Below are 23,296 nucleotides of genomic sequence, written 5' to 3'. Positions count from 1 at the left end.
AAATTTTTTTTTTAAACTTTAATTTTTTATCTTTTAATATTTTTATTATTTATATATTATAATTAAAGAGTGTACTTTGTATAATAAAAATTTTAAGAAAAACATATATAATTTGAAAACAATTAATGTTTTCTATAGTACAAAAAAATTCAAAATATGTTAATTAAAATTATGAAGAATTAATGCTGGATAATTTACAATAATGAATTAAATTTCATATATGATTGGCATTTGCATATGACTGCATGCATTGCACATAGTTGCTAAATTATGCGTTTAATTGGATGACTCATGTGTTCGAAACTTCATATATAGAGCAACAACGATAATCTACACTAAATCGAATATTTTCTAATATGAATGTATCTTAAAATCAACTTCTACGTGTATAATAATTAGTATGATAATAGAGTATATGATAATAAAAACTGTAACAGTAATTTTCTTCTTAGAGAAATTTATTTTAAAATGATTAAAAGAAAAAGTTTGAAAGTATATCAACCGCATGAGAATTTGTATAAAAAAAAAAGAGTATTAAATATACGAAAAGAAATTTTTTTAATATATTATATTAAAGAAATATATATTACAATGTTAAACTTTTTATTCTTTACTTGAAAAATGAAACGTTTTTAAAAAATATATTGATTATTTTATTTTCATTTTATAATATTATGCTTCTATTTAAACAAAAATAAGAAATAATTTACAACATTCAAAACTATTCCAGATCTTGAAACATTATCTGCTTAATATTTGTTAAATTTTCATGGAAATTTAGACAAAAGATGCTATCAATATGAGATAACAGTCTATCGAGCTCTTTGTAAATGAAACTCGGTAGTTAGGTGTAAAGAGCGTGGTATTTCATTACGCCCGCGCTTCGATTCCAAACCTGTGTAGTAGAATCTTGACCCGGCAAGTTGCCGAGTGCCGCTTACTCGCTATATATGTACTTACTACACTGTTTAGATGTTCTCAATCGCATGACGCAATGATCGCGTTTCTAGATCGTGCGCGCGCGCGCGCGCATGCACGTTTACACAATACTTATTCTGCTTCACGATCATAAATGCACGATCATAAGTTTGGTTTATTTTCAACAGGAAAATTTGTAACATATATCATCGATAATTTACGTTCATCGTTAAAACTTGATTATCGTAATATTTCGAGTAGAACTCGATCGTTCCGGACGAGCAAACACAATAGCAATAACGATACAATTCATCGTTGTCGTCATATTGTTCGCGAAATATCATTAATCTTCTCTCGGAAGCGAATGCACGAAATAACAAGGTCGTGCGTGAAAGAGAAGACACGTGATAAGAAATTTGGTAGAAAAGGAAGGTTGACGACCGGCATATGCGCGCGCGCAAACGAGCGTGATCACCTACGCCGACTATAAGCGTGGTATTGTGACGAGGAACGCCAACGAGAGACAGACGCGAAAGCCAACAAGTAGAGTAAATGACTCACCACGTGAACGCTGGAGAGACCGACCGGCTCGCTTTGCTTCTTGTCCGTTTTCTTGGCCTGCCGTTTTGCCTTACTTTCGAGAAAACGTTGCTTCAGCACTAATGTGTCTTGAATATTTTGTTCGCATAGACCGTTGAAGCTTTGATCGAATCTTGGTATACAATCGGTTTGTCTACGTCGATAACTTTCTATCCTTCTTCTTAGACGATCGACGACCGCCTGCCTCTTGGGGGTGAGTACCTCACCCATGCCAGGTGCTTGACCCATTTGTTGCTGCAATTGCAGCTGTTGACTGGTTATGTTCAACTGGCCGGCTGCGTTTAGATCGTGAATCCCGGCTGATTGAGCTAGGACGCTATTCTGCAGGTTGTTTACGTTGTTGTTATTAGTATTGGTATTAGGAGCCTGGCCCACGCAGACCGAAATCGGGCCAGGCGCGGTGCCGGGGGGGCCTTGCGGGGGCTGGCGGGGCAGGAGCCCCCCGGCCTCCATACAGCCCCCTAAATCCACCGCAGGGTAAGCCAGCTCAGTGAGAACCTCTGCTACCGAAGCGCCTGACGCACGCTACTGCTACTGCTACAACCTCGTCTCCCGCCGCTGCCCTCGAGCCGGGCATCCTCTGCCACCCTGCCAATGCGACTCTCAACTTCCGGTCAAGACGCATTTGGAATATTCGCGCGTCGACACTTCTTGTACCACGCTTGCTTTTGTCCGATAATCACACTAGTGCCGATTAATTTTCAACAATACACCACGCTTTGCACAATCGTTTCGTAGTTTCATTCAATTTTTATTCGATGTCTATATGTAATATATGCGTACGACATATATAAGAATACGATATTACTTGTGAAAATCCTTGTTAATATTATTGTATTTATGGTTCTTTGTCACTTTTCGTTTTACTGGAACAATAAATTGCTAGACCAATCATGACACGAGACACTGTAAACAATGTTCGTCGTCTTTTATCACACCAGGCACGCACCAATGTCACGTTTAGGCACTGTTTTGCCTGTCCGGTTGTTGACATCGCGACATACCGTCGATATTATACTTCGTGTTTTATTCTCGAAGCCACGTGACTGGACGGTATACCGTGAAGTCCGTGTCGTTCCAACGCAACGAGTCACCGCTGTTTAGCCTCCACGCGAATGCATTTCGCTCGAGATTGCTACGATATTTATTGAATCAGTAATGAGAACACAATGTTTCCTTGAAGTACCCGCAGAAATTGTTCGCATTCCATTAATTTAATGCCAATGTAACGATATTCATGAGTCGAACGATAGCATTTGTCTTCCGTGTAAAAGAAGTTTTCGAACTGTCACTCTCGACGAGACGCGCGCGAAGATTCGACAGTAGGACGGAACGTTCACCGCGCGCGACTAAGTTCAGGGCCTGGAAACTCCGTGTATACAAGAGGCGCCCAAATTGCCACGCCATCTGATAGTGATCTTTATAACTAAACAGAGTTGGCGCCATATATAAAATTTTTCTTTCTTTAAATTTCATTTATTATAATTAATTAATATTTGTCTATTATAAAATTTTATTTTTTATTTTTAATATACTATTTTTTTTATTATAAATGTATTTTAAGAAGAAAATAATAGAAATTGATAAATTAAAATTAAATATATATAATTAATATATAATTAAGATTAAATTATTATTATAATTAAAATAAAATATTAATGATAATGATCATTTATTTTCTTTTATATAAAATTTATTTATAAAAAAATATGATATATAATTATTATTTAATTAATGGATAAACTTATATTATTTTATAAATAATTAATAATAAATGAATATTCTGATATGTTCAAAAATTTAAAACAAGATCTATTTTTGAAATAAGATCTAGTTTAAAATAAATCGTAATTAATTTATAAATTAATTATTATTTTGTGTAATTTTTTAAAAAAATAATAAGAAAATTTTTATATAAATTATCATAATTAGAAAAATATATAAGCTATTTACAAAAAAAGCATATTAAGATTTATCAGTACAAATCAATGTTAATATTATTATATATATATATATATATATATATTGAAGTTAATATTTTTTTTCATGTATTTTAAAATATGTCTCCAATGCCCTCTTTAGTCATTAAAGTCTAACTTCTCAACTGAAAGTACAACTTCTCAATAAGAGCCTCTCTATAATATTCGTCTTCTCTTTCTATTCTTGGCCTTTTTCACTCCCTCTCATTACGGCGCACGTCTGCATGAGAGTTGGGAAGAGAAATTGTAGTGGGAGTACGCGACAAACGACAAGGTTTTCGTGGATTAATATCAATTCTACTTTGCTGGTTAATATCAAATCAAACAAAAGAATTTTTTTTATGCAAATGACAATATATGAATATTATAATACAGTATATACACGAAAACTGTAGCGCATGCCGCGTGCGCTGAATCTCTCGATTGTCCCAATGTGTCGTCGAGTGTACGTTGGACGTCACAACAGGTAGTTGAGCGAGGGCAGCGTGCTCCGGCCTGTAGAAAGAAAGGAAAGGACTAGAAGAGCGAGCGAGAGATCAATATATTGGCACGATTGTGTTGGAAGAAGAAAACATGTCAGTAGTAGGGGAACAGTGGGAGAAGTAAAGGAGGAAGGTGACCGTGTAGAATATACTAGAAAGGGAGAAAAATAGGATAGAAACAGGGAGGAGTTTCACTGTGTCGGATACCTGCACATCGTGCCTGTGCACAACTGCTCGTACACAGCTTTAAATCTAACATATACAAGACGGGTTACTCACGCGTTCCCTTTGCTCCTTATCTGCTTTGCAGACTATATCTCTCTTTCTTTCTCTCGCACTTTCCTATTTAGGGGGAAATGAAATACAGCGTTTCCCCTGTCTCTAACGCCTGGCCACGTTTCTGTAGACTGCCGTTAAATCTTTTTTAAAAGTAATGTATGTAACTCTTATATAGAAATTATTTTATATGATACAAATATATTTAAGGAATTTTTGATAATATTTATATATTTATATTTAAATATTCCTTTTTAAATATGACTTTTTCAAATCATATGAATAAAAAGAAAGATTCTTATATGAATTTTTTATTAATTTATAATAATATTGAGTTTTGTGTTGAGTAATAAGAAAATGTATATATTTATATATGTATAAATGTATATTGAATATGTAGAATTATATTTAATAAATAAATTGAAATAGTTTCAACATTTTAATAAATTTATATGGACAATATATAATATATATAATATATATAAATAATTGCTAAATTATAATTATAGATATAGATAAAATTTATTTTAGCTAAATTACAAATTATGAGAGTTACTTTTAAGCAGCTTCAAGTGTTGCCATCTTTCGTTTATTTAACGTAATGAAAAAATATATTCTAATCGATAAATCATGTAACTATTTCGTGAATTTTTAAATATTTTTATAAATTGATTATATATGTTTCAATTATTTATATATTTGTTATGTATTATATGTATTATATTGTAAAAATAATCTAATCTCTATAAATATAACATAACCTCTGAATGTAAACTATAAATTGATTGTTGTGATACATGAGTCAAGATTCATTATCAATAAATCATTTTTAAATAAAAATTTTAGTAAAATAAAGTAATATATATTGTATTACAATTTTATATTGTTACTTCGTGTGTAGTATTATTACTTGCGTGTATTATTTAATGTTATATTAGAAAGTTAGAAAGTATTCTTTAAAAAAATAAGATTTTAATTCATAATAATTAAATAATAAGTAAATAATTCCATCATTATTTTTTGTTTAAAAATATCCTAAAAAATCATTTTAATTTTAAAAAATAATGGATTTATTAAGTGCAAAAAATAGTAGAATTCCTTTTATATCAGGAACAAAACCTTCATTAAAAAATTCACAACTACTTATTTCAAGTGGAATTCCTTCTTTAGATTATATAATAGGTTTGAATATAATTTTTTAAATTTATAAATAAACAATTTTAATTATAATTTTTTATTATATTATTATATATTGTTTTAGGTGGTGGATTACCTATTGGTTCTTTATTTCTTATCGGTTCGTAATAAATATATAAAACTTATAAGAATTAATATATAAATAATATATATTAAATATATATAATTTTTATTTTTAGAGGAAGATCGATATGGTACATATGCAAAAGTTATGTTACAATATTTTATGGCTGAAAGTGTAGTTACTGCACAACCATTATTAATTGGATCTAAAGATATTAAAACATCTCATCTTGTGTCAGAGATGCCAGCTGTTATAACAGATACTAAATTAATTGATGAACCTCCTAATTCTGATGAACAAATGAAAATTGCTTGGAGATATCAAAATATGAAAGTAATTGATCCTTCTCCAATTGGAGGACAATTTTTTGGTCATTTTTATGATCTTACAAAAACAATGGAAAAAGAAGTAATTGAAAAAGCAGATATAACACAATGGTACGATGATAGTTGTCCTATAAAAGATAAAATCTTTAACAATACAACATATACAAATTTATTAAAGTGTATCCAAGAGACTCTGAAGAAAGGACAATACTCAGTTTTAGAAACCCCTGAAAAAAGACAAGTTTTAAGAATTGCAATTCATTCATTAGGATCTAGATTATGGTGGAGTGATTCTGAAGATGAATCGCATCAAGACTTGTTAAAATTTTTATATTATTTTAGAGCAATCTTAAGATATTCTTATGCAGTTGGTGTGATAACAGTACCTACAGAATATTTTGATAAATCCGTATGTTTTATTTATGTACATTATATATTAAACTTTCGTAATTTTGATATAAGTTGGAAAATATTGATTATTTCATTTTTAGGATAGTATTGTGCAACAAGTTGAACATTTATCGGATATTGCAATTAGATTAGAATCATTTGCGGGCTCACAAAAGGAAACGAATCCACTTTTTAAAGACTATCATGGTTTACTACATCTTCAAAAAATGCTTACTTTAAATACCATAGCACCACATAATCCAGATTCACGAGATCTTGCATTTAAATTACGCCGTAAAAAATTTGTTATTGAAGTAAATAGCTATATAAATAACGTTATTGAATTAATGTTTATTAATGTACTATATGTATGTAATTTTTCTTGCTAATTTTTATTGTAGGTATTACATTTACCACCTGAATTGGGAGATACTACTCAACGGGAACAAGATGAAACAATACCCCAATTTGGATGTTCGAGTCAATCAAATAAGAATTTAGACTTTTAAAAAAAATATGATATACATTTAACAAATTTTTATTTTTTATGTAATTTATTAAATCTTAAATTACATATTTTTAAAATAATATTAAAACTTTTCTTTTTTTACTTTTCTTTTGAAATTTATCTAAAAATAAAAATTAGTAGTAATATCTTACAGGTGAACGTCATATGTATTATTTGAATTAGAACTGCATACTATATCGCGTGAATTAATGTAGACGAGAGGAGATAGGCTTCGTGAACACACAATAATACATATAACACGCCTACCTGTTCTATACTGATATTATTTACATTTTATTATAAATAATAAAAATACTAAACAAGATTATTTAAAGCTATTTGTTTAAGTTTTATTCTATTACAATATCATTTAATTTCAATAGAAAAAAAAAAAAAGAATAGAAATATTCAAATTTCTGGTCGATATTTTAATTTTTTATTATAATATTATATCATTTAAACTGACTTCAATATTTTTAAAAAATGGAATGAAATAAAATAGATGTTTCAAAAAACCCTAATTAATATTATTTATAGAATTATATATAATCATAATTAAATTGTTAATTAATTTATTTATAGTTAATTATTTATAGTAATTTTTCTTATAAATCGAGCGTATATTGGAAATTTTCACGAACGTGAACGAAAATAAATAAATCGAGTATTACTCATCCATGACGATTACGCCGATTAGCTGTTAACTTCCCCTGTATGAACTTCGACATGCATCTGTTATATCTGTAACAATCGTATAAATACATATGTACATACGAACATTTCATCCCCTCTTATACTTTTTTTTGTTTCGTGCCTTTCTATTTCCTTCCGGTTCCATCCGGTCGGTCGCGCATGAGGGCACGTAACGCAAGCGCACCTACGGATGCTAGTATTCGTACGGCACTGTAAACCATCTATCACGCGGTAGCTTTTCAGTGTTCAAGTTAACGCGGGCAAGTACACTTCAAAATTGATAGAGTGAAAAAAAAAAAAAGAAAAAGGAATAAAAAGGAATCAATGATACGATCTTAAAAAAATATATATATATATATATATATATTTGAAATGAATTTTATTCGTCCCGTTAAAATTCTTGTTTATCCTGGCCATTAATGGAGTGTCATCGCGAAGGATTGACGTGACGAATAGTCACCGGCTTCTTGTTGTCGCGCACGCGTTAATGCAGAGGAATTTTAAGAATTCGACGAATTAAGATGGAAAGAAAAAACTTTGGCATGTCTCAAATTTTCGTGTGTTGTTCGAACATCATTTTTCTGGTGAGTTGTTAATAAATCAAATTATTTTTAATGCAGAATTATAGATCGCTGTTTTAACGCATAAACAAATTTATTCTTAAAATTAAAAATTAGTAAAGTTTTATTTCAAGGATAGTAGTAATTCGATGAAAAGAATTAATGAATGTCAAAATTTAAGAATGTTACTTTTTTTTCAGATATCGGGTTTTACGTTGATGTCACTAGGAGCATTGTTATTAGCTGATGATGAACGTATTTTACTGTCGCGTTTATTGGGACCAGGTGATATACATCCCGATCAACCACTTTTTTATTACTTAGCATTTGCACTCGTTGGACTCGGATTTCTGATCACGTTAACTGGTCTACTTGGATGTTGGGCAATTTGTCTTTATAATCGATGCATCACAATTTCAGTAAGAATCTATAAATTTTTGCTATTGTATGTTAGAACACTTCGAATAGTTTCCGAATATTTATAATTTTCTATTATTTTTCAATACATTTCTATGCAATTCATGTTTAAATAAATTGAGGATTAAGATTAGAATTATGAATTGGAATAGTAAACATGTAACGGAATTACAAATAATCGTGTATTTGCAAAAAAAATATCCATAGTGTAAAATAGTGCTAGAATCTCGCAATTTCTATTCAAATATCGTATATTTAAAGAGAAACAAATTGCAATAAGACTTTCTAATTTCACATTTCACATTTCAAAAATTAGATCAACACAATAAAATTTGAAATTCATGACGGAACGTTTTAAAAATTTTTCGAACAGATTTAAAAACGGATATCTATTATTGATGTTTCGTATTATACAGTTTATTTTATACTTGTGAACTGAATCGTTACATATTCTAATCGTGTAAAAGTCAAAATCTGTACGATTTCACTCGTTGAGTTTATTCGAACTAAACTAAAACCAGATTTCCCGCTTTGTCGGTCTACTCGTCATGCGTCGTTGCTCGAAAACGGATCTATATAAATCAAGGCACGCGTGCTTACAGAAGGAGGACGAAGTGCATCATTTAAACGCAGTAATTATTTCATAGAGCTTATTAGATGAACAAAAAAAAAATAATTACTCCATGAAGATGTTTTGATATGTTTCATTATATATAACGTTCACAATTGTGATGTAAAATTTTGATAAGTAACATATAATAATTTTAAATATAGCCATGAATGTCTAGAATTCTAACTTTTTATTAGTAACAGTCTATTTGTAAGATGTACCGTCCGAGTCAACGAACGAGATATCGTTCTCGTATTTTACTTCTGGACAGTGCTGAGATATATATATATATATATATATATTGATATATAGATAATACTAGGTAGTTTTTATCTTTAATATTTTTTTTTTTTATAAATTTATTACGATCATAAAATCATAGAAGTATTCGTTATTATTTACAAATTCGATGTAACGAGCGTAATATTTTCTAAAATCATAATGATAATTTAATTAAATTAATTTTTCACATATGATATGATAAACCAAAGGAATATAATTACAAATTATACAATTAATTTAAACAATCCGTTAATCCAATAAATGCATACGTATAATTCGTAATTATATTTACACATTTAAAATACATTGAATCAAAATAAAAACTTATCTTTGTATTTTATAAAAACGATTCGAACATTAAACATTCAATAACAAACGAATAACGTTCGAACAAGAGTTTCTTAATTACTTCGCTCATTATATTTTATCTCACAGTTCTATCCTCGATATTCTTCATAATCCCCTTTTTCTTTAATTACTTTACTCATTACTTCACTTTATTTTATTTACTTTTACTTCCAGTATTTCATCACGATAATCCTGCTATTACTAGGCGAATGTACCGTATGCGTTCTCGTCGTGTTCTGGCCTCACGTTTTAGGCATCGATGTCAGACCGGCGCGATTGATACGAGCTTTGCAGCGAAGCTACGCCGTACCCGGTCGAGAGCAATTCACGGCAGCCCTTGATCTCGCACAAACAACGGTACGTTGCTAAATACAGAATCTCGAAACGAAAGTATTCGACAAAAATAGACTGCGAGATGATAAACAGGGTTTATTTATTCAGTTCCACGAAATCGATGATCAAAAGAAAAGAAAAAAAAAGTAGGACGCACACCCATTTCAATCTATGAAAAACCTCGATCTTTTCAGTTTGCTTGCTGCGGCATAAACGGAAGCAGCAATTACGGCACCTCATGGTGGCGGCTGCAGGAAGTCGGCCGAAGAGAATTAGTGGTGCCTCTCAGTTGCTGCACCCTGAATAATGTAAACCAGACCGATTCCTTCCTCAATCCTGAACCTGCCAATCTTACTCTCTGCCAGGCTTTGAATCCCGCCGAACATCAATATGCCCGGCACACTACGGTACGTATCATTAATGAGGATGTTGTTAAACGTGTGCGGAAGAAATAAACATTTTGACTGAGTGACACGTTCCATTAATATAACAATATAATAATTGTAATTGCAAATCGTCCTCACTTATTGGCTGGTGGAAATCATTTTTGACATTCGTACATCATCAGTAGAATAAAGTTACGTGCTTCATTTCTCTTATAATACGATTATTATCTTTCGATTACATTTGTTAATCGATTTTTATATATTATCTGTGATTGTAATATACATCGCAAAATTACTCACTTTTTTTCCACCAATTATTATTACGATTATCTATAATAATATCGTGATCGTAATATATATCGCGATATATGGATTTTACTTACTCACTCTTTTTCCGCAATAACGTCGAAAATCGAGGGCGAAATGAAAACGTTCTGCTATCTTTGCTGTCACACACGCACGCGTTCAATAATGACCCGCATGCGAGTATCACACGCCTAAGGGAAATTCAGTCGGATGCGGGTTGCATAAAAACGGGAGCGAACGTTGATGTATCGTTCAATCTGTATCTGTATCTGGAAACGGGCGCGTCCGTCGGTAAACAGGGAACGGAAAAAGGACGATGGTGAAGTTCGTCTATTGTGGCAGAAAGTTTTCTTATCTTCTTCTCCCCCTCCTCTTCCCGACGCGTATTTAATTTCGCACCGTAGAACTTGAATGCAGATTGAAATGTCATGTGACGATTGTGTTGACGATTGTCCACAAATGATGACATTATCTCTCAGCGCATATAGAACGTTTATACGTTTACAAGAGTCTTATGAAACGTTGTACGTTTTATCTGAATGAATGAAACGTACCTCGTGTCTGCTTTGAAATTTAAAGAATTTATCGAGTTGAAAAAATTGATTGGACGGAAGAAGGAAAATTAAAAATTAAATTTGAAACTATATATTTTTAATCTATCGATTTATTCCTTTTTTTTTCGCATTTTTAATATCTTTTATTTTTTCATAAAACATTTTCTTCTTTAATTTTTTTATCCATATTTATATTCCATGGGATTAGAGTTTCATTTTCAGTTTTTGTCTCTCTTTGTGAGGATCAGTTGAAATAATCAATCTCTAAAGAATTTATTTATCTCAATCAATCCAGATCATATCCAGATTTAATAGATGCGATAATAATCGCTATTTTTTGTCTTACATCTTATTTTTTTATTTTATAAAGAAAGGGATTAAATAATATTTGTTACGTAGGGTTGTTTGGAGATGTTGGAGAAATGGACTCAAGACCAAGCGTTGATATTGCTCGTGATCGGACTTGCTATTATTTTCGTGGAGGTAAGCGCACTTCTAAGCACATTCTTCGCCTGTTCAAAAGGGACTAAGAGAACTAAATCACAAGCATCAACGTTTACATCCACGCAAACGCTCAGCCCATTTAACGAGAGCGATCACGATTTTGGTAACAAGTTTTCCTTTCTTTTTTAACCAATTTTTTTTTTTTTACGAAAACGAATCATCATTGATATGGCATTTATAGGATTAGATATTGAGAACAGAATGCACGCGACTGGAACAACGTTTGGCGCTAAATCATGAAGATGGCTAGAGGGCAGTGAGGGTAAATCGTCGATCGATATCAAGAATACGAAAACTGTGTCGAACTTGTCCAGGCTAGGGGATGTAAGAAGATTTAGTAAGAGTATAATCGAAGAATGGAAAAATTCTCCAGAATTTGATGAGAACGAAGTGTTGCGAAGTGATCAATTGTACGAAGAGCGTGCAATAGATGTCGTGCCAGATTGTCCAAATAAAACTTGGTCAATAGAGAAAAATCTCGACAAAAGTCGCGATGATAAAAGTAACGCGATGATGAAATCAAAATTGCATAGCAGCGCCGCCACTGTCAGAAGTATTCCAATAAAGAATTATCAGGCGTCGATAGCCCATAACATTGGAACGTTGAGGCGGTCAGAGATACCTCAACTCCAATTTGAATCCTCGATGTCCGAACCCGATAAGAGTCTCCGTTTAACTAAATACAAAACCATATCTTCTCCACAAAACGAAGTTAAATCTCAAATTCGACGATCGACCATGGCCTCGAAGCATTCGGAAATTTTAAACCCATCTAGGAGATCTTGTCATTCTTGCGACTACCAACGCGAAATTCAAAATGAAAAGCGTAAGGTCAATTCGAAGATAAAAACGTTGGATAGAAGAGTTATCAAAAGTGAACATAACATTTCGAGTCAAAGGGATGATCTTAGCGATTTTGGTGACGATTATTTTCATAAATCTCCCCCTCAAAAATATAATTTCAGCCATCGAAGATCAAAAGAAGACGCGAGAATTCAAGATCAGTCGAACGAGGAATCGATAGAAAATAAAGATTTGAAACGTTTGAGAAACGAAGAAACGCGGATCAAGAGTAAATGGGGAACCATTGATTTCAAACGTGGACACGTGGGTCAAAAAATATCGGCGTACGAGGAAAATGCCAAGCGCGGTAATCGTAATTGGACGTCTCTCGACGCGTATCAAATATTTCCCGAAATAAAGAAACATCGAGCGATCGGTGTACCATTAGTAGGTATGCATAACGCGTGCGGTTTGCCCGTAGTGGCTTCGTGGCACGATCATGAACTATTGGAACCTCTGAGAGTCAAAGGAGGTAGAGTTTTAGGAACGTTAAGGCCGATTGTCAAAGGATCATCGCGCGCTTCGATTAATTTCCGTCATCGAACTCATCCTAAAAGGAGAATGGTCGAAACGAATCAGAGCATTTCTAAAAGGAGCCAAGTTTTAGATTTAAAAGAGTCTGATAAGAAAATTGATTATCCATCGATAAAGTCGTTAGTTTCTTTGCAAGCAGATGGGCTAAGAAAAAAAAGGAGACATCAATCTTCATTTAAGGCAAAAAGAGCTGGTACATTTTCGAAAAATACTATGAAACGAAAGAGTAGATTGGATGAAAGAAAAGATAAAGAGAATTGTCTGATTGGCAGTCTTTATAAAAAATCGTTCGAACCTGGAAACACAAAAAGACAAACTTTATATGCAAGAGATGATGGAGAAGACGCTGTGCAAGTTCTTAAGAGTTTATGTTTAAATCCTCTGGCACGAACGAAATCTGATACTGATATGATATGGTAAAATTAACGAGACGTGAAATAATTGGAATAAACATTTTGATTAAACAATCAATGATATTTATATCATTCATTTTTCTCTAGATGTCTTATTTGCATGCATAATTGTAATTAAGTCTGATTTATCCCATATATTGGATGATTTTGTAAACTGCAGTTCTTCCAGTTTTTTAATTATTTACTTTCAAGTAATACAAAAAAATAACGTATTCCGCTAAATTTTTATTTATATTGAACGTTATTATTATTTATATTGAACATTATTAAATATCCAATATACATTAATGATATAATTTAAAAGTATTTAAATAAATTATAAAAATACAGATTTCTAAAATGAAAAAGTTTACAGATATTATTTTTGAACTTTTTCTATTTCAGAATCTTATTCTGATTCTTGCTTTATTCAACTATTGAAATATTATTACATAAGTAATTAATTAAGATCTTATAAATAATATTGTATTAAAATATTATTGAAATATGTCAATAACATTTATTGTCATATTAAGATAACAATAATAATAACAAAAATCACATGGTATAATCTTTTTGATAGAATTTTTAATTTTTTATTTACAATATAAACTATGTTATTAAATTGATTAATTATTTATGATTAAATTTTAATATACAATAATGGATACGTTATGCTTTGTAAATATGCATTATTAATTGTGTTGTATTCTTGAATATTATAATAAAACGGAAACCCTTACTACCCTCGTTAGAAGTAATCGAGTATTTTTACAAAATCCTTAGAAGAATATTATAATAGAAGAAATTTTAGGAATTTTAAATATGTTAAATATCTATTCATTAAAATATTCATAATTGTACATGTACTTATAATTGCGGAACAAGTAAATAAATAAAAAGAATAATAATGAGAAAAGGACAGAGATAAAATAAAAATTCGAGAATTAGCGCCATCTCTAGATTGCCATAAATGAATAAATACATATAAAAAAAATAAATAGTAGGAGACGAATAGAAATAAAATACGAATTGATCATCAAGTGACATCTCTTGAGTATTAAAGATATTTTCAAAAGTAGACTATGATAGAATAGAATTGAGAATCAACGCCATTTCTTCAATATCTTATTTTATCTTTAGAGATTTTATCCTTTATCCTTTTAATCTTAAAAGATGACATTGGTGATCAATTCTTATTCTATTTATTCTTTTCTTTTCCTATTTATATTCATATTTTATTTGCGACATTATAGAGATGGCGTTGATTTTTAAATTTTTATACTATTTCTTCTATTAATTGCTATTTATTTCATTTTCTCTTTTTCTCTGTTATGTGAGATATATTTGATGATAGAGATTAGATTTAAATAAATTAAAAAAAAAACTTGATCCAAAAGGTAACATTGAGATTGATAACCAAAATGAGATTCTAAAAAATACATTGAATGGTCTGTTCATTAAATAGTCTATTTCGTTCTTTCGATTTGTAATCACGTGTAGACGCGCGTGGCAATTTTCTAGTTATTTCGAAAGCATGGCTACCGTTCATAAATTGCGGCTTGCAATTAAATTTGGAAAAAATCTTTCAAGACCATTGAGTCGAAGCTTTGAAAGAAAAATTTTAGAAAAACAATGTCAACGATCTTTAGGTTTGTATATCATATTATTTTAATTTTATTTTTTAATTACTTAGATTTTAAGGTTATTTACTTTCTTAAATTAAATTAAATTATTTATTAAATTATTAGTTCATATGATATAATATAATATTTGAATAATATTTAATATTATTAATATAATATTATTCTTATTTAATATTAATTTAATATTCAATTTCCAAATTTAATGATTTATTTAATTTTAATATTTTAATATTTCTTTTGAATATATAGCTATAAATACAAATATCTTGGCGCAAAATTTTTCATCTCAAACAGCAACTCAAACCACTGAACTTCACAATATTATAAAAGATGTTGAGAAACCTACAGGTAATTATAAAATATTTTTTTATATATTTTCAAAAATATATATTATTATTTTATATGGTGTAACACAGTGGATTTAATTTTTTTAGAGGAAGGTGTTAAACATGAATTTCGATCAGAAACACAGATGCTTTTACAAATTGTAGCCAAATCCTTATATTCAAATAAAGAGGTAAGATTTTATCATATAATTTTTATAATATTATATATTTATAATATATAAATATTATTAAGCAAAACTTCTTTTCTTGATTATATAATTTTTTTGTATTTTAAGGTATTTCTTCGTGAATTAATTTCTAATGCGAGTGATGCACTTGAAAAATTAAGATATATGCGTTTAAGTGATTCCAAAGCTGCAGAAGTTATTGGTGACCGAAGTTTAGAAATTCACATTGGAACTGATAAACAAAATAGAACTCTTGTAATTCAAGATACAGGAATTGGTATGACTCGTGAAGAATTAATATCAAATTTAGGAACAATAGCTCGGTCTGGTTCCAGAGTAAGTGAAATTAAAATTATAAATAATATATTTTTTTTAAAATATATATTTTATAATATATAATATATATAATATATTAATTTCAAAATATTATAATTTAAATGAGAAAATATCTTATTTTTCACAATAACATTTATATTGTAAATAATATAAATAATTTTTATTATATAAACAATTTGGAATTTTTTTTTTCTTAATATAGGCTTTCATAGAGAAATTAAAAGAAAAGCAAAATATTGGGGACTCATCTAATATTATTGGACAATTTGGAGTTGGTTTCTATAGTGCTTTTATGGTTGCTGATAAAGTAGAAGTCTTTACAAAATCATATGCAAAAGATGCTGAAGATCTTTGTTGGGTTTCTGATGGGTAAAATATTATAAAAAATATTTTATAATTTATAGATATTTCTAAACTTATATAATAAAAATGTACAAGAATCTCGAAATATTGAGCAGAATTGAATTCTAGAATATTTTTTCTTTTAGTTCTAATACATTTAACATCTCAAAAGCTGAAGAAGTTCAACCTGGAACAAAAATTGTTATACATTTAAATATGGAATGCCGACAATTTAGCGATGAAGATACAATTAATCGTACGTTAAAATTATAATATTATTATTTTTATTTATTTTTAATATTTTTTATTTCTTGATGATTAATTGATATTTATTAATATCTAGGTCTTATTACTAAGTATAGCAACTTTATCAATAGTCCTATTTATGTTAATGGCAAAAGAATTAATACTGTACAGGTAAGATTTGATTATTTATTATATTTTTATTATATTTTTCTATGGATATTGATTATGGATATGAATACTTTATTATTATTATATTATTATACATTTTCTTCCAGCCATTATGGATGCTTGATCCAAAAGATATTACATCTCTACAACATAAGGAATTTTATAGATTTATTGGAAATTGTTTTGATTCTCCACGATTTATATTACAATACTCAACCGATGTTCCACTTAATATAAGAGCTATATTATATTTTCCGGAACAGAAACCACCGTTATTTGATTTTTCTAAAAATGAAACGAGCGGTATCTCATTATACAGCCGTAAAGTTTTAATAAAAAATAAAGTGGAAAATATTTTACCAAATTGGATGCGTTTTATTGTTGGAGTAGTCGATTCTGAAGATATTCCTCTTAATTTAAGTCGCGAGTTACTACAAAATAGTACTTTAATTGGGTAAGATGTAATAAAAATAATCAAAAATATTATAAATAATATACAATATATATTATATATTATTATATATAGATACTGACAATCATTTTAATTTTGTTCAATTGTTTTAATTATAGAAAATTACGTAATGTTTTAACTACACGAATTTTAAAGTTTCTGAATGAAAAATCTCAGAAACAGATTGAAGATTATAATAAATTTTATAAAGATTACAATATTTTTTTAAAAGAGGGTATTGTGAGTACTGATGTTCAGGAAGAAAAGGTAATTAATATATATGTCATTTTTATTTCTTATTTCCATGATGGTTTAATTAAATTTTTATATTTTTATAGGAAGCAATAGCCAATCTTTTACGATTTGAATCTTCTGCAATGGCACCAGGTGAATCAATAAGTCTTGAAGATTATTCTAAACGTATGCCTCCCGATCAGAAAAAAATCTATTATTTGTTAGCACCAAGGTAAAAATTAATTGTTTTTATGTAAAAATATAAATATAAATAATTGGAAAATATTTACAATTATTACATTTTAATTATAGCCGCCAATTAGCTGAACAGTCACCATATTATGAATCTCTAAAAAAACGTAACGTTGAAGTACTCTTTTGTTATGAGGCATATGATGATGTTATTTTCTTAAATTTAAAAAAATTTAAGTCTTATGCTTTAGTTTCTGTTGAAGAAAATTTATGCGAATCAGATTCAAAATCTGATAGTCCTCGTAAGTACTCGATGATTTTCAAATTTTTAATAATTAAGATATTTAATAATTAAATATTTTAGTTTTTAATATGTATTTGTTTAGATATTATTAATCAAGGTGAAATTAATAATCTTATGACTTATATGAGAAAAGTATTATCTGGAAAAGCATATGATATTAAGATAACAACTCGACTTGAGTCACATCCGTGTATAGTTACAGTCCAAGAAATGGCAACTGCAAGACATTTTGCCCGTATACAACAACGTCAATTCGGAGATGAAATGTTATATTCTCTGCTTCGACCATGTCTTGAAATAAATCCTAATCATTCTCTTATCAAAAAACTTTGTGAATTAATAAATAACAATACAAAATTAGCAGATCTTCTTATAAAACAGGTATATTACTTTAAATTTATTTTTTTTTGTATAATTATTTATCTACAATAATTATAATTATTTATATAATTATTTATCTACAAAAATATTATGTATATAATATTATTTATGTACATTGTATTTAGAAAATTCTTAAATTTTCTATATTCTAATTTCTATATTTTAATTTTTTTTAATTTGTTTCAGTTATTCACTAATAGTATGGTAGAAGCTGGTTTAATTGATAATCCACGTGTACTATTAGCATCAATGAATGAATTATTGACTTTAGCATTAGAAAAAAAATAAATTAGCTTTGTAATTTAAAAAAAATTTGCAACAATATTTTTTTTATAAGTTATAGATTTATTGTATATAATACAATCATTTTAAATAAAATAATTATTTGATAATTGTAAAATTATTTTTTATAATTAAAAATTTTATTTAGTAAAAAAATGCAATTAATTACTAAATAATTATTATCATTACTTTTATAATTTGTAAAATAAATTATTTGATATATTTAATTAATTCAAACATTCATTATTTTACTAATCTTAACTAATAAATTCATATATAAATGGAAAACAATTATAACATAACGGTTTTAGAATTAGTACAATAATACAAAATATAGGCAAGATTGTATTCTTTATTACAATAGGTTGATCTTGTACAAATTAATTATAGCCTTCTAATTATAACAAGTCAAGTTCCTCATTGTTTGAAGGATTTCATGATATCGATATGTATCCTATTAGCAGGGCTAAATGTTGCGGTGAATTTGGAAGTTGTACCCACATTTTTTTCATGTTTAACTTTTTCTACGTTCGTCATCATCCTACAATTATGGCAAGTTACAATAAAGTAAGAAATAAATGGAACTATTTATTAGTTTGTAAGTTATCAAGTACACAAATTAATAATAAATAGTTTGAAAAATAAAAAAGTAAACGCATATAAATAAAATTTACTTATTTTGATCAATTCCAATTGCTTAAATTATTAATTATACTGAATTAATTAATTCTATTTTATGTTTCATTTAAAACTTAATATTGTTATTTGATCAAAAATTCCATAAAATATTGCGTTTCTTCTTTTTTATCTTTAAAACGAAATACTTCATAATGTCCACGTGATACAAACTGATTGATATAATATTTATAAATGGATGATCGTTTAATCCGCATCGCTTTTACCACAGTCTTTAACCAATATTTTTTCACTGTTAATTCATAAGATATAAAAACTAATCTTAATAGTTAAGAATTTGCTGTGCTTCGACGCAAACTGAAATTTTCATTGCGCGTTGATGTTGATTCCGATACAATTTGTTAAGTTAAAACTGTACAATATCCTTATTTCATTCTAATATAGAATAAATTGTCATGTTCATTGTATCCATGTAAGTAGTTGCATTGAAATTTCAGAGAGGAGAGGCACAGCTATTTCAAACTTACACAAAAAGAAGACAATAATTTCTTTTTCTCTCGGTTAAACACAAAAAAGTCACCCTGTTTCATATTATTAACGTCGTTTACTCGTTTATCGTACTAAATGTAGAAAAAGATGGCTAACATCAGAGAACAGGAACATAAATAGCGAATTTGTCAGTAGAATTCTACATATAAACAGAACGTGTACACCTCTCCCAATTAAGCTGCTGCTAAATATTTGTTCAACGGAAAAAGAAGTATCTTGCGTGGAAGTACACGGTATTTAAAAGACATTAGGCACAGAAATAACAGTTTCTTGACTCTTTGTGTGTCACGCTTAACTACACAAATTAATCAAGGGGAATGCCTTTGTTCGTACGGCATTATTATTAAGTTGGCAGTTCAAAAAATGTTTCATTATCGTTATTTGGACAGATTTTCATGATGAAAATAACGGTATGAGAACTATGAATAATTTATGAAGAGCGTTGATGAATTGCGAATGATCCACATTGCTGAGCAGTCTTATCGAGTAGATAAAAATGTTAAAGCGTGATGTAAGTAATAGCACCATATATGCAGTTATGTTTGTTGAACTGATGGTGACTAATGGAAGAAGAAATGAAGTAAAAAATATATATATATATAAAAAAAAGAGAGAGAGAAAAAAAAATGAAATTAAACGAACGGAACGTTGACTTAGTATTACGTACGCACGGAATTGGAGTACTATTTTCCGCGATTTCTTAATCTTTTTTCTCTTAAAAAACGTTGGATAGTTAATATTACAATCATTATCATACAAGTCATAGTATTTGATCATTGTATAAACATTATTATCATCACAGTAAAAATATTTCATATCTTTTTAACTATTGTGCTTTGCTGCAGTAAACGTCAGCAGACATGCACATATATTCGCCCTAGAAGCAGAGCACTGTTTTTTTTTTTTTCACTAGAGTCAATTTATTTACTCACTAGACTATATGTATGCTGTACTTATATCTATATTATTAAGTAGTCCTTCTGTTTACTTCGTACGTAACCAAAATAAAGTCGGTTAGCAAATAGTAAAAATACATAAATGTACCTATGTACTTTTTTTTGCAGTGGAATTATAGTTGCGGATAACATTTAAGTTTAAACGATAGATTATTAAACAATAGTCATTGGTCTGACAACGCGGTCGTGATTAAATTTACTTCTCTCAAGTAACAAATTTATTCTTAATCAAGATAACTTCTTACTCATAATAGTTGCGTATAGTTGCCACGATATATATGTATACATATATTTTTCATATTGTATACATATACATACATACATATATATATATATATTTTTTTTTTTTTTACTAAACCTCATCCCCTTTGGTAGAATGGAAAGATGTTTTATCTTTAAAAAGAAACAAAACTTTTAATAATCCATATATCATAAAATTGTCAAAATGTTAATTAAATAAAATCATCTGATAAAATGCAATCTTCTAAGTTACCAATTCGTCAAATGGTCCTATTTCAATTATTATTAAATATATAAAAGAAGTTATATGAAAACAAGAATTGCTCCCGGATACGTCATTTTCATACCCAATTTTTTCGAGGATTTCGCGGAATTAAGTACGTGAGAGTACCTAAGCTCTACCTACATAGGAGATTTGAGGTACGATGCGTAAACAAGGCGCATCGTTAGCTCAGTATGCGAATTTTTATACCGTGTTTATTAATTATCTCGTGTTTATCAGTTTTTTATATTCATAGCTGCCTCTGTACACACTTTTTATCATTTTTTTCTCTACCTCTGATTCGATAATACGTATGTACAATATTTTTTTTTTTATATTCACATAACATTCGCACTGTCTTTATTCAATAAGCACAGAAAAACACGATTATGTTCAATTTGTTTTTAAGTCGTGGCACCACTGTTTGTCACACCGAGGTCTGCGTGATACCATTCCCCGACAACCACAAACGGCCGTTACTCTTTTGATCGGTGATCTCGTACTCGGAATCATCAATCTCGCACAAATTCGTGGATAAATCGCTGTTACTCGTCGCACCGCCTAACAACGAATTCCTTTCTTCGAGAGTGGTGATCACCGAACCGATTTCATCGACCTCGTCTCCTTTGTGGCATCGGTTTCGTCGGGTGCTTGGGAAACCATAAGGCACTACGTCGTCTTCCTCCTCGTCGGATTCTAAAGTACTAAGACGTCCATTCAACGGATTCGTTTCGTTCTCTGTGTCCGTGTGGATATTGTAATGCGGTAGATAAGAATTCGGATGGCGAAGATAACTTTCGGAACCTTTATACTTGTATTCTCCTTCGCCGCCACTGTCCAGGGGATTCAAACGCTGTGTTTCTGCGCATTGATATTGCTCAGAGAATTCAGTCCCGCATTCCGAGTCGCCGACGTATTCTGATTCTTGATCTTCGTTCAACGTCTCGATGTCTCTCGCTGGATCTACAGAGCCGTGCACTGTAATCAATATAATCCATGATTTTATGCACTTTGGAGAGTTGCTTCAATTCTCAATTTAATAATTAAATTAGATACTAAAAGCAGCTTTTTCTTGTAAAAAAAAATTGTATGAAAAAATTTGTCATTTTCAACTTAGAAGATTTTTTAGTGTTACTAATTTCATATTCTGTCAAATCAATATTAAAATAATACTAACTTATTAAACTTAAAATGCGAACCATCGAGTCTACCTTAATATTTCACATGCATCCCTCATTATTATTATTATTATTATTTATATAAAATAATATAAAGTACTCGAAGGGAAACAAGATTCGATACCTTCCTTTAAAATTATTTTACGCAAAAAATCTCTATAAACGTAAATGAATTAGAGAAGACCGTTCCATGTGAACAATAATTTATTCTAATAGCTGCGAAAGAAAGCAACGTACTGCGAGCATGCAGTCGCATACTCACCTGACGGTAACTGATGAGTGTTTGATTCGTTACTCTCATTGCTGTGGAAGCTGGACGAGTCTGGTACTTCGCTTCCAGGCACCTCCGTGATATTAGGCAAGGGGTTTTGGCTTGGTCTGACCCAGTCTGAACAATCCCAGTGATACCCTAAAAGCATTGCAGACAACAACTGTACTCCGACACGCTACATGCGACGATCTAGCGCCGCGATACGGAGTTGAAAAGGAAAAAAAGAGAGAAGAAGAGAAAGAGAAATAGAAAGAAAAGCAGTGTATCGTTAAGTAAATAAAGGAAGTAAAAAAAAGAAGTCTAGCCGATAGAGAGATAGATAGCGATAAGCGAAGCGTCCCAAATATCAAATGTATCCTTACGTATTCGTTTCATTTCTTTTCAGGCATTACTATCTCGACTTACCACCGACTATACGAGGATCATCCTCGATGGACGTCATGGAGGCAACGGAGGTCCCACCTCCATGAGGCACGCGTCGAGAAGAATTTAGTAGAAGTCCTCCAGTGGTCAGCTCTGGTACCACTGGGCTCGCTCGTTTCAGGTCTGTTAGCGCACACAATACGATACACCAATGTTAATTCGATTCACTACACGCCCAAGTCA

General features: G+C 29.9%; 5 protein-coding genes and 1 long non-coding RNA gene across 10 annotated transcripts in view; 3 read left to right on the top strand and 3 right to left on the bottom strand.

Annotated features, from left to right (window-relative positions):
* Nucleotides 1–2,880, bottom strand: part of LOC107994179 (neurogenic protein mastermind) — a 212,046-nt gene extending 209,166 nt beyond the window's left edge. For 2 of the 3 annotated variants that reach the window (XM_062076349.1, XM_062076350.1), the window contains exon 1: nt 1,480–2,879. In XM_062076349.1, the coding sequence (XP_061932333.1) occupies nt 1,480–1,971 (492 nt within the window). In that variant the 5' untranslated portion in view covers nt 1,972–2,879. Of the gene's footprint in view, nt 1–1,479 lie in introns of all 3 variants that reach the window. The other variant, XM_062076354.1, reaches the window with a different exon arrangement.
* A 1,204-nt stretch (nt 2,881–4,084) lies between these two features.
* On the top strand, nt 4,085–6,820 carry LOC107994089 (elongator complex protein 4). Of its 2 annotated transcripts, none has more exons than XM_017050850.3 (5): nt 4,085–4,414; nt 5,517–5,552; nt 5,632–6,251; nt 6,334–6,546; nt 6,634–6,820. In XM_017050850.3, the coding sequence occupies exons 3-5, from the start codon at nt 5,664–5,666 to the stop codon at nt 6,739–6,741; spliced, it is 909 nt and encodes a 302-aa protein (XP_016906339.1). In that variant the 5' UTR covers nt 4,085–4,414; nt 5,517–5,552; nt 5,632–5,663; the 3' UTR covers nt 6,742–6,820. The 2 variants fall into 2 exon arrangements, with proteins under 2 accessions (XP_016906339.1, XP_016906338.1); XM_017050849.3 differs by lacking the exon at nt 4,085–4,414 and adding an exon at nt 4,805–5,437.
* An 825-nt stretch (nt 6,821–7,645) lies between these two features.
* LOC107994091 (tetraspanin-9-like) lies at nt 7,646–13,581 on the top strand. Its single transcript, XM_017050853.3, has 6 exons — nt 7,646–8,017; nt 8,194–8,412; nt 9,825–10,007; nt 10,178–10,390; nt 11,629–11,836; nt 11,915–13,581. Exons 1-6 carry the CDS (start codon nt 7,955–7,957, stop codon nt 11,971–11,973), a joined length of 945 nt encoding a protein of 314 aa, XP_016906342.1. The 5' UTR covers nt 7,646–7,954; the 3' UTR covers nt 11,974–13,581.
* On the bottom strand, nt 9,347–10,941 carry LOC133666270 (uncharacterized). Its single transcript, XR_009830205.1, has 2 exons — nt 10,753–10,941; nt 9,347–10,635 (listed from the first exon to the last, which is right to left on the bottom strand). It is a non-coding gene; the product is annotated as an uncharacterized LOC133666270 (long non-coding RNA).
* A 1,229-nt stretch (nt 13,582–14,810) lies between the features above and the next one.
* On the top strand, nt 14,811–18,716 carry LOC107994135 (heat shock protein 75 kDa, mitochondrial). Its single transcript, XM_062076348.1, has 13 exons — nt 14,811–15,154; nt 15,398–15,496; nt 15,583–15,665; nt 15,771–15,998; nt 16,201–16,367; nt 16,487–16,596; nt 16,684–16,757; nt 16,862–17,208; nt 17,325–17,472; nt 17,544–17,671; nt 17,752–17,933; nt 18,018–18,316; nt 18,503–18,716. The coding sequence occupies exons 1-13, from the start codon at nt 15,040–15,042 to the stop codon at nt 18,602–18,604; spliced, it is 2,082 nt and encodes a 693-aa protein (XP_061932332.1). The 5' UTR covers nt 14,811–15,039; the 3' UTR covers nt 18,605–18,716.
* Nucleotides 18,717–18,932: 216 nt separating this feature from the next.
* LOC107994067 (fat-like cadherin-related tumor suppressor homolog) overlaps nt 18,933–23,296 on the bottom strand; it is a 466,334-nt gene continuing 461,970 nt past the window's right edge. For both annotated transcript variants that reach the window (XM_062076345.1, XM_062076347.1), the window contains 3 exons: nt 23,096–23,236; nt 22,682–22,828; nt 18,933–22,219 (listed from right to left, as the gene is read on the bottom strand). In XM_062076345.1, coding sequence (XP_061932329.1) covers nt 21,669–22,219; nt 22,682–22,828; nt 23,096–23,236 — 839 coding nt within the window. In that variant the 3' untranslated portion in view covers nt 18,933–21,668. The remainder of the gene's footprint in view (nt 22,220–22,681; nt 22,829–23,095; nt 23,237–23,296) is intronic.

This window comes from Apis cerana, linkage group LG6 (genome assembly GCF_029169275.1).
Source record: "Apis cerana isolate GH-2021 linkage group LG6, AcerK_1.0, whole genome shotgun sequence".
Classification (NCBI taxonomy): domain Eukaryota; kingdom Metazoa; phylum Arthropoda; class Insecta; order Hymenoptera; family Apidae; genus Apis; species Apis cerana.
Note: the sequence above shows the minus strand (reverse complement) of the source record. Positions and strands in the feature narration are given on the sequence as shown.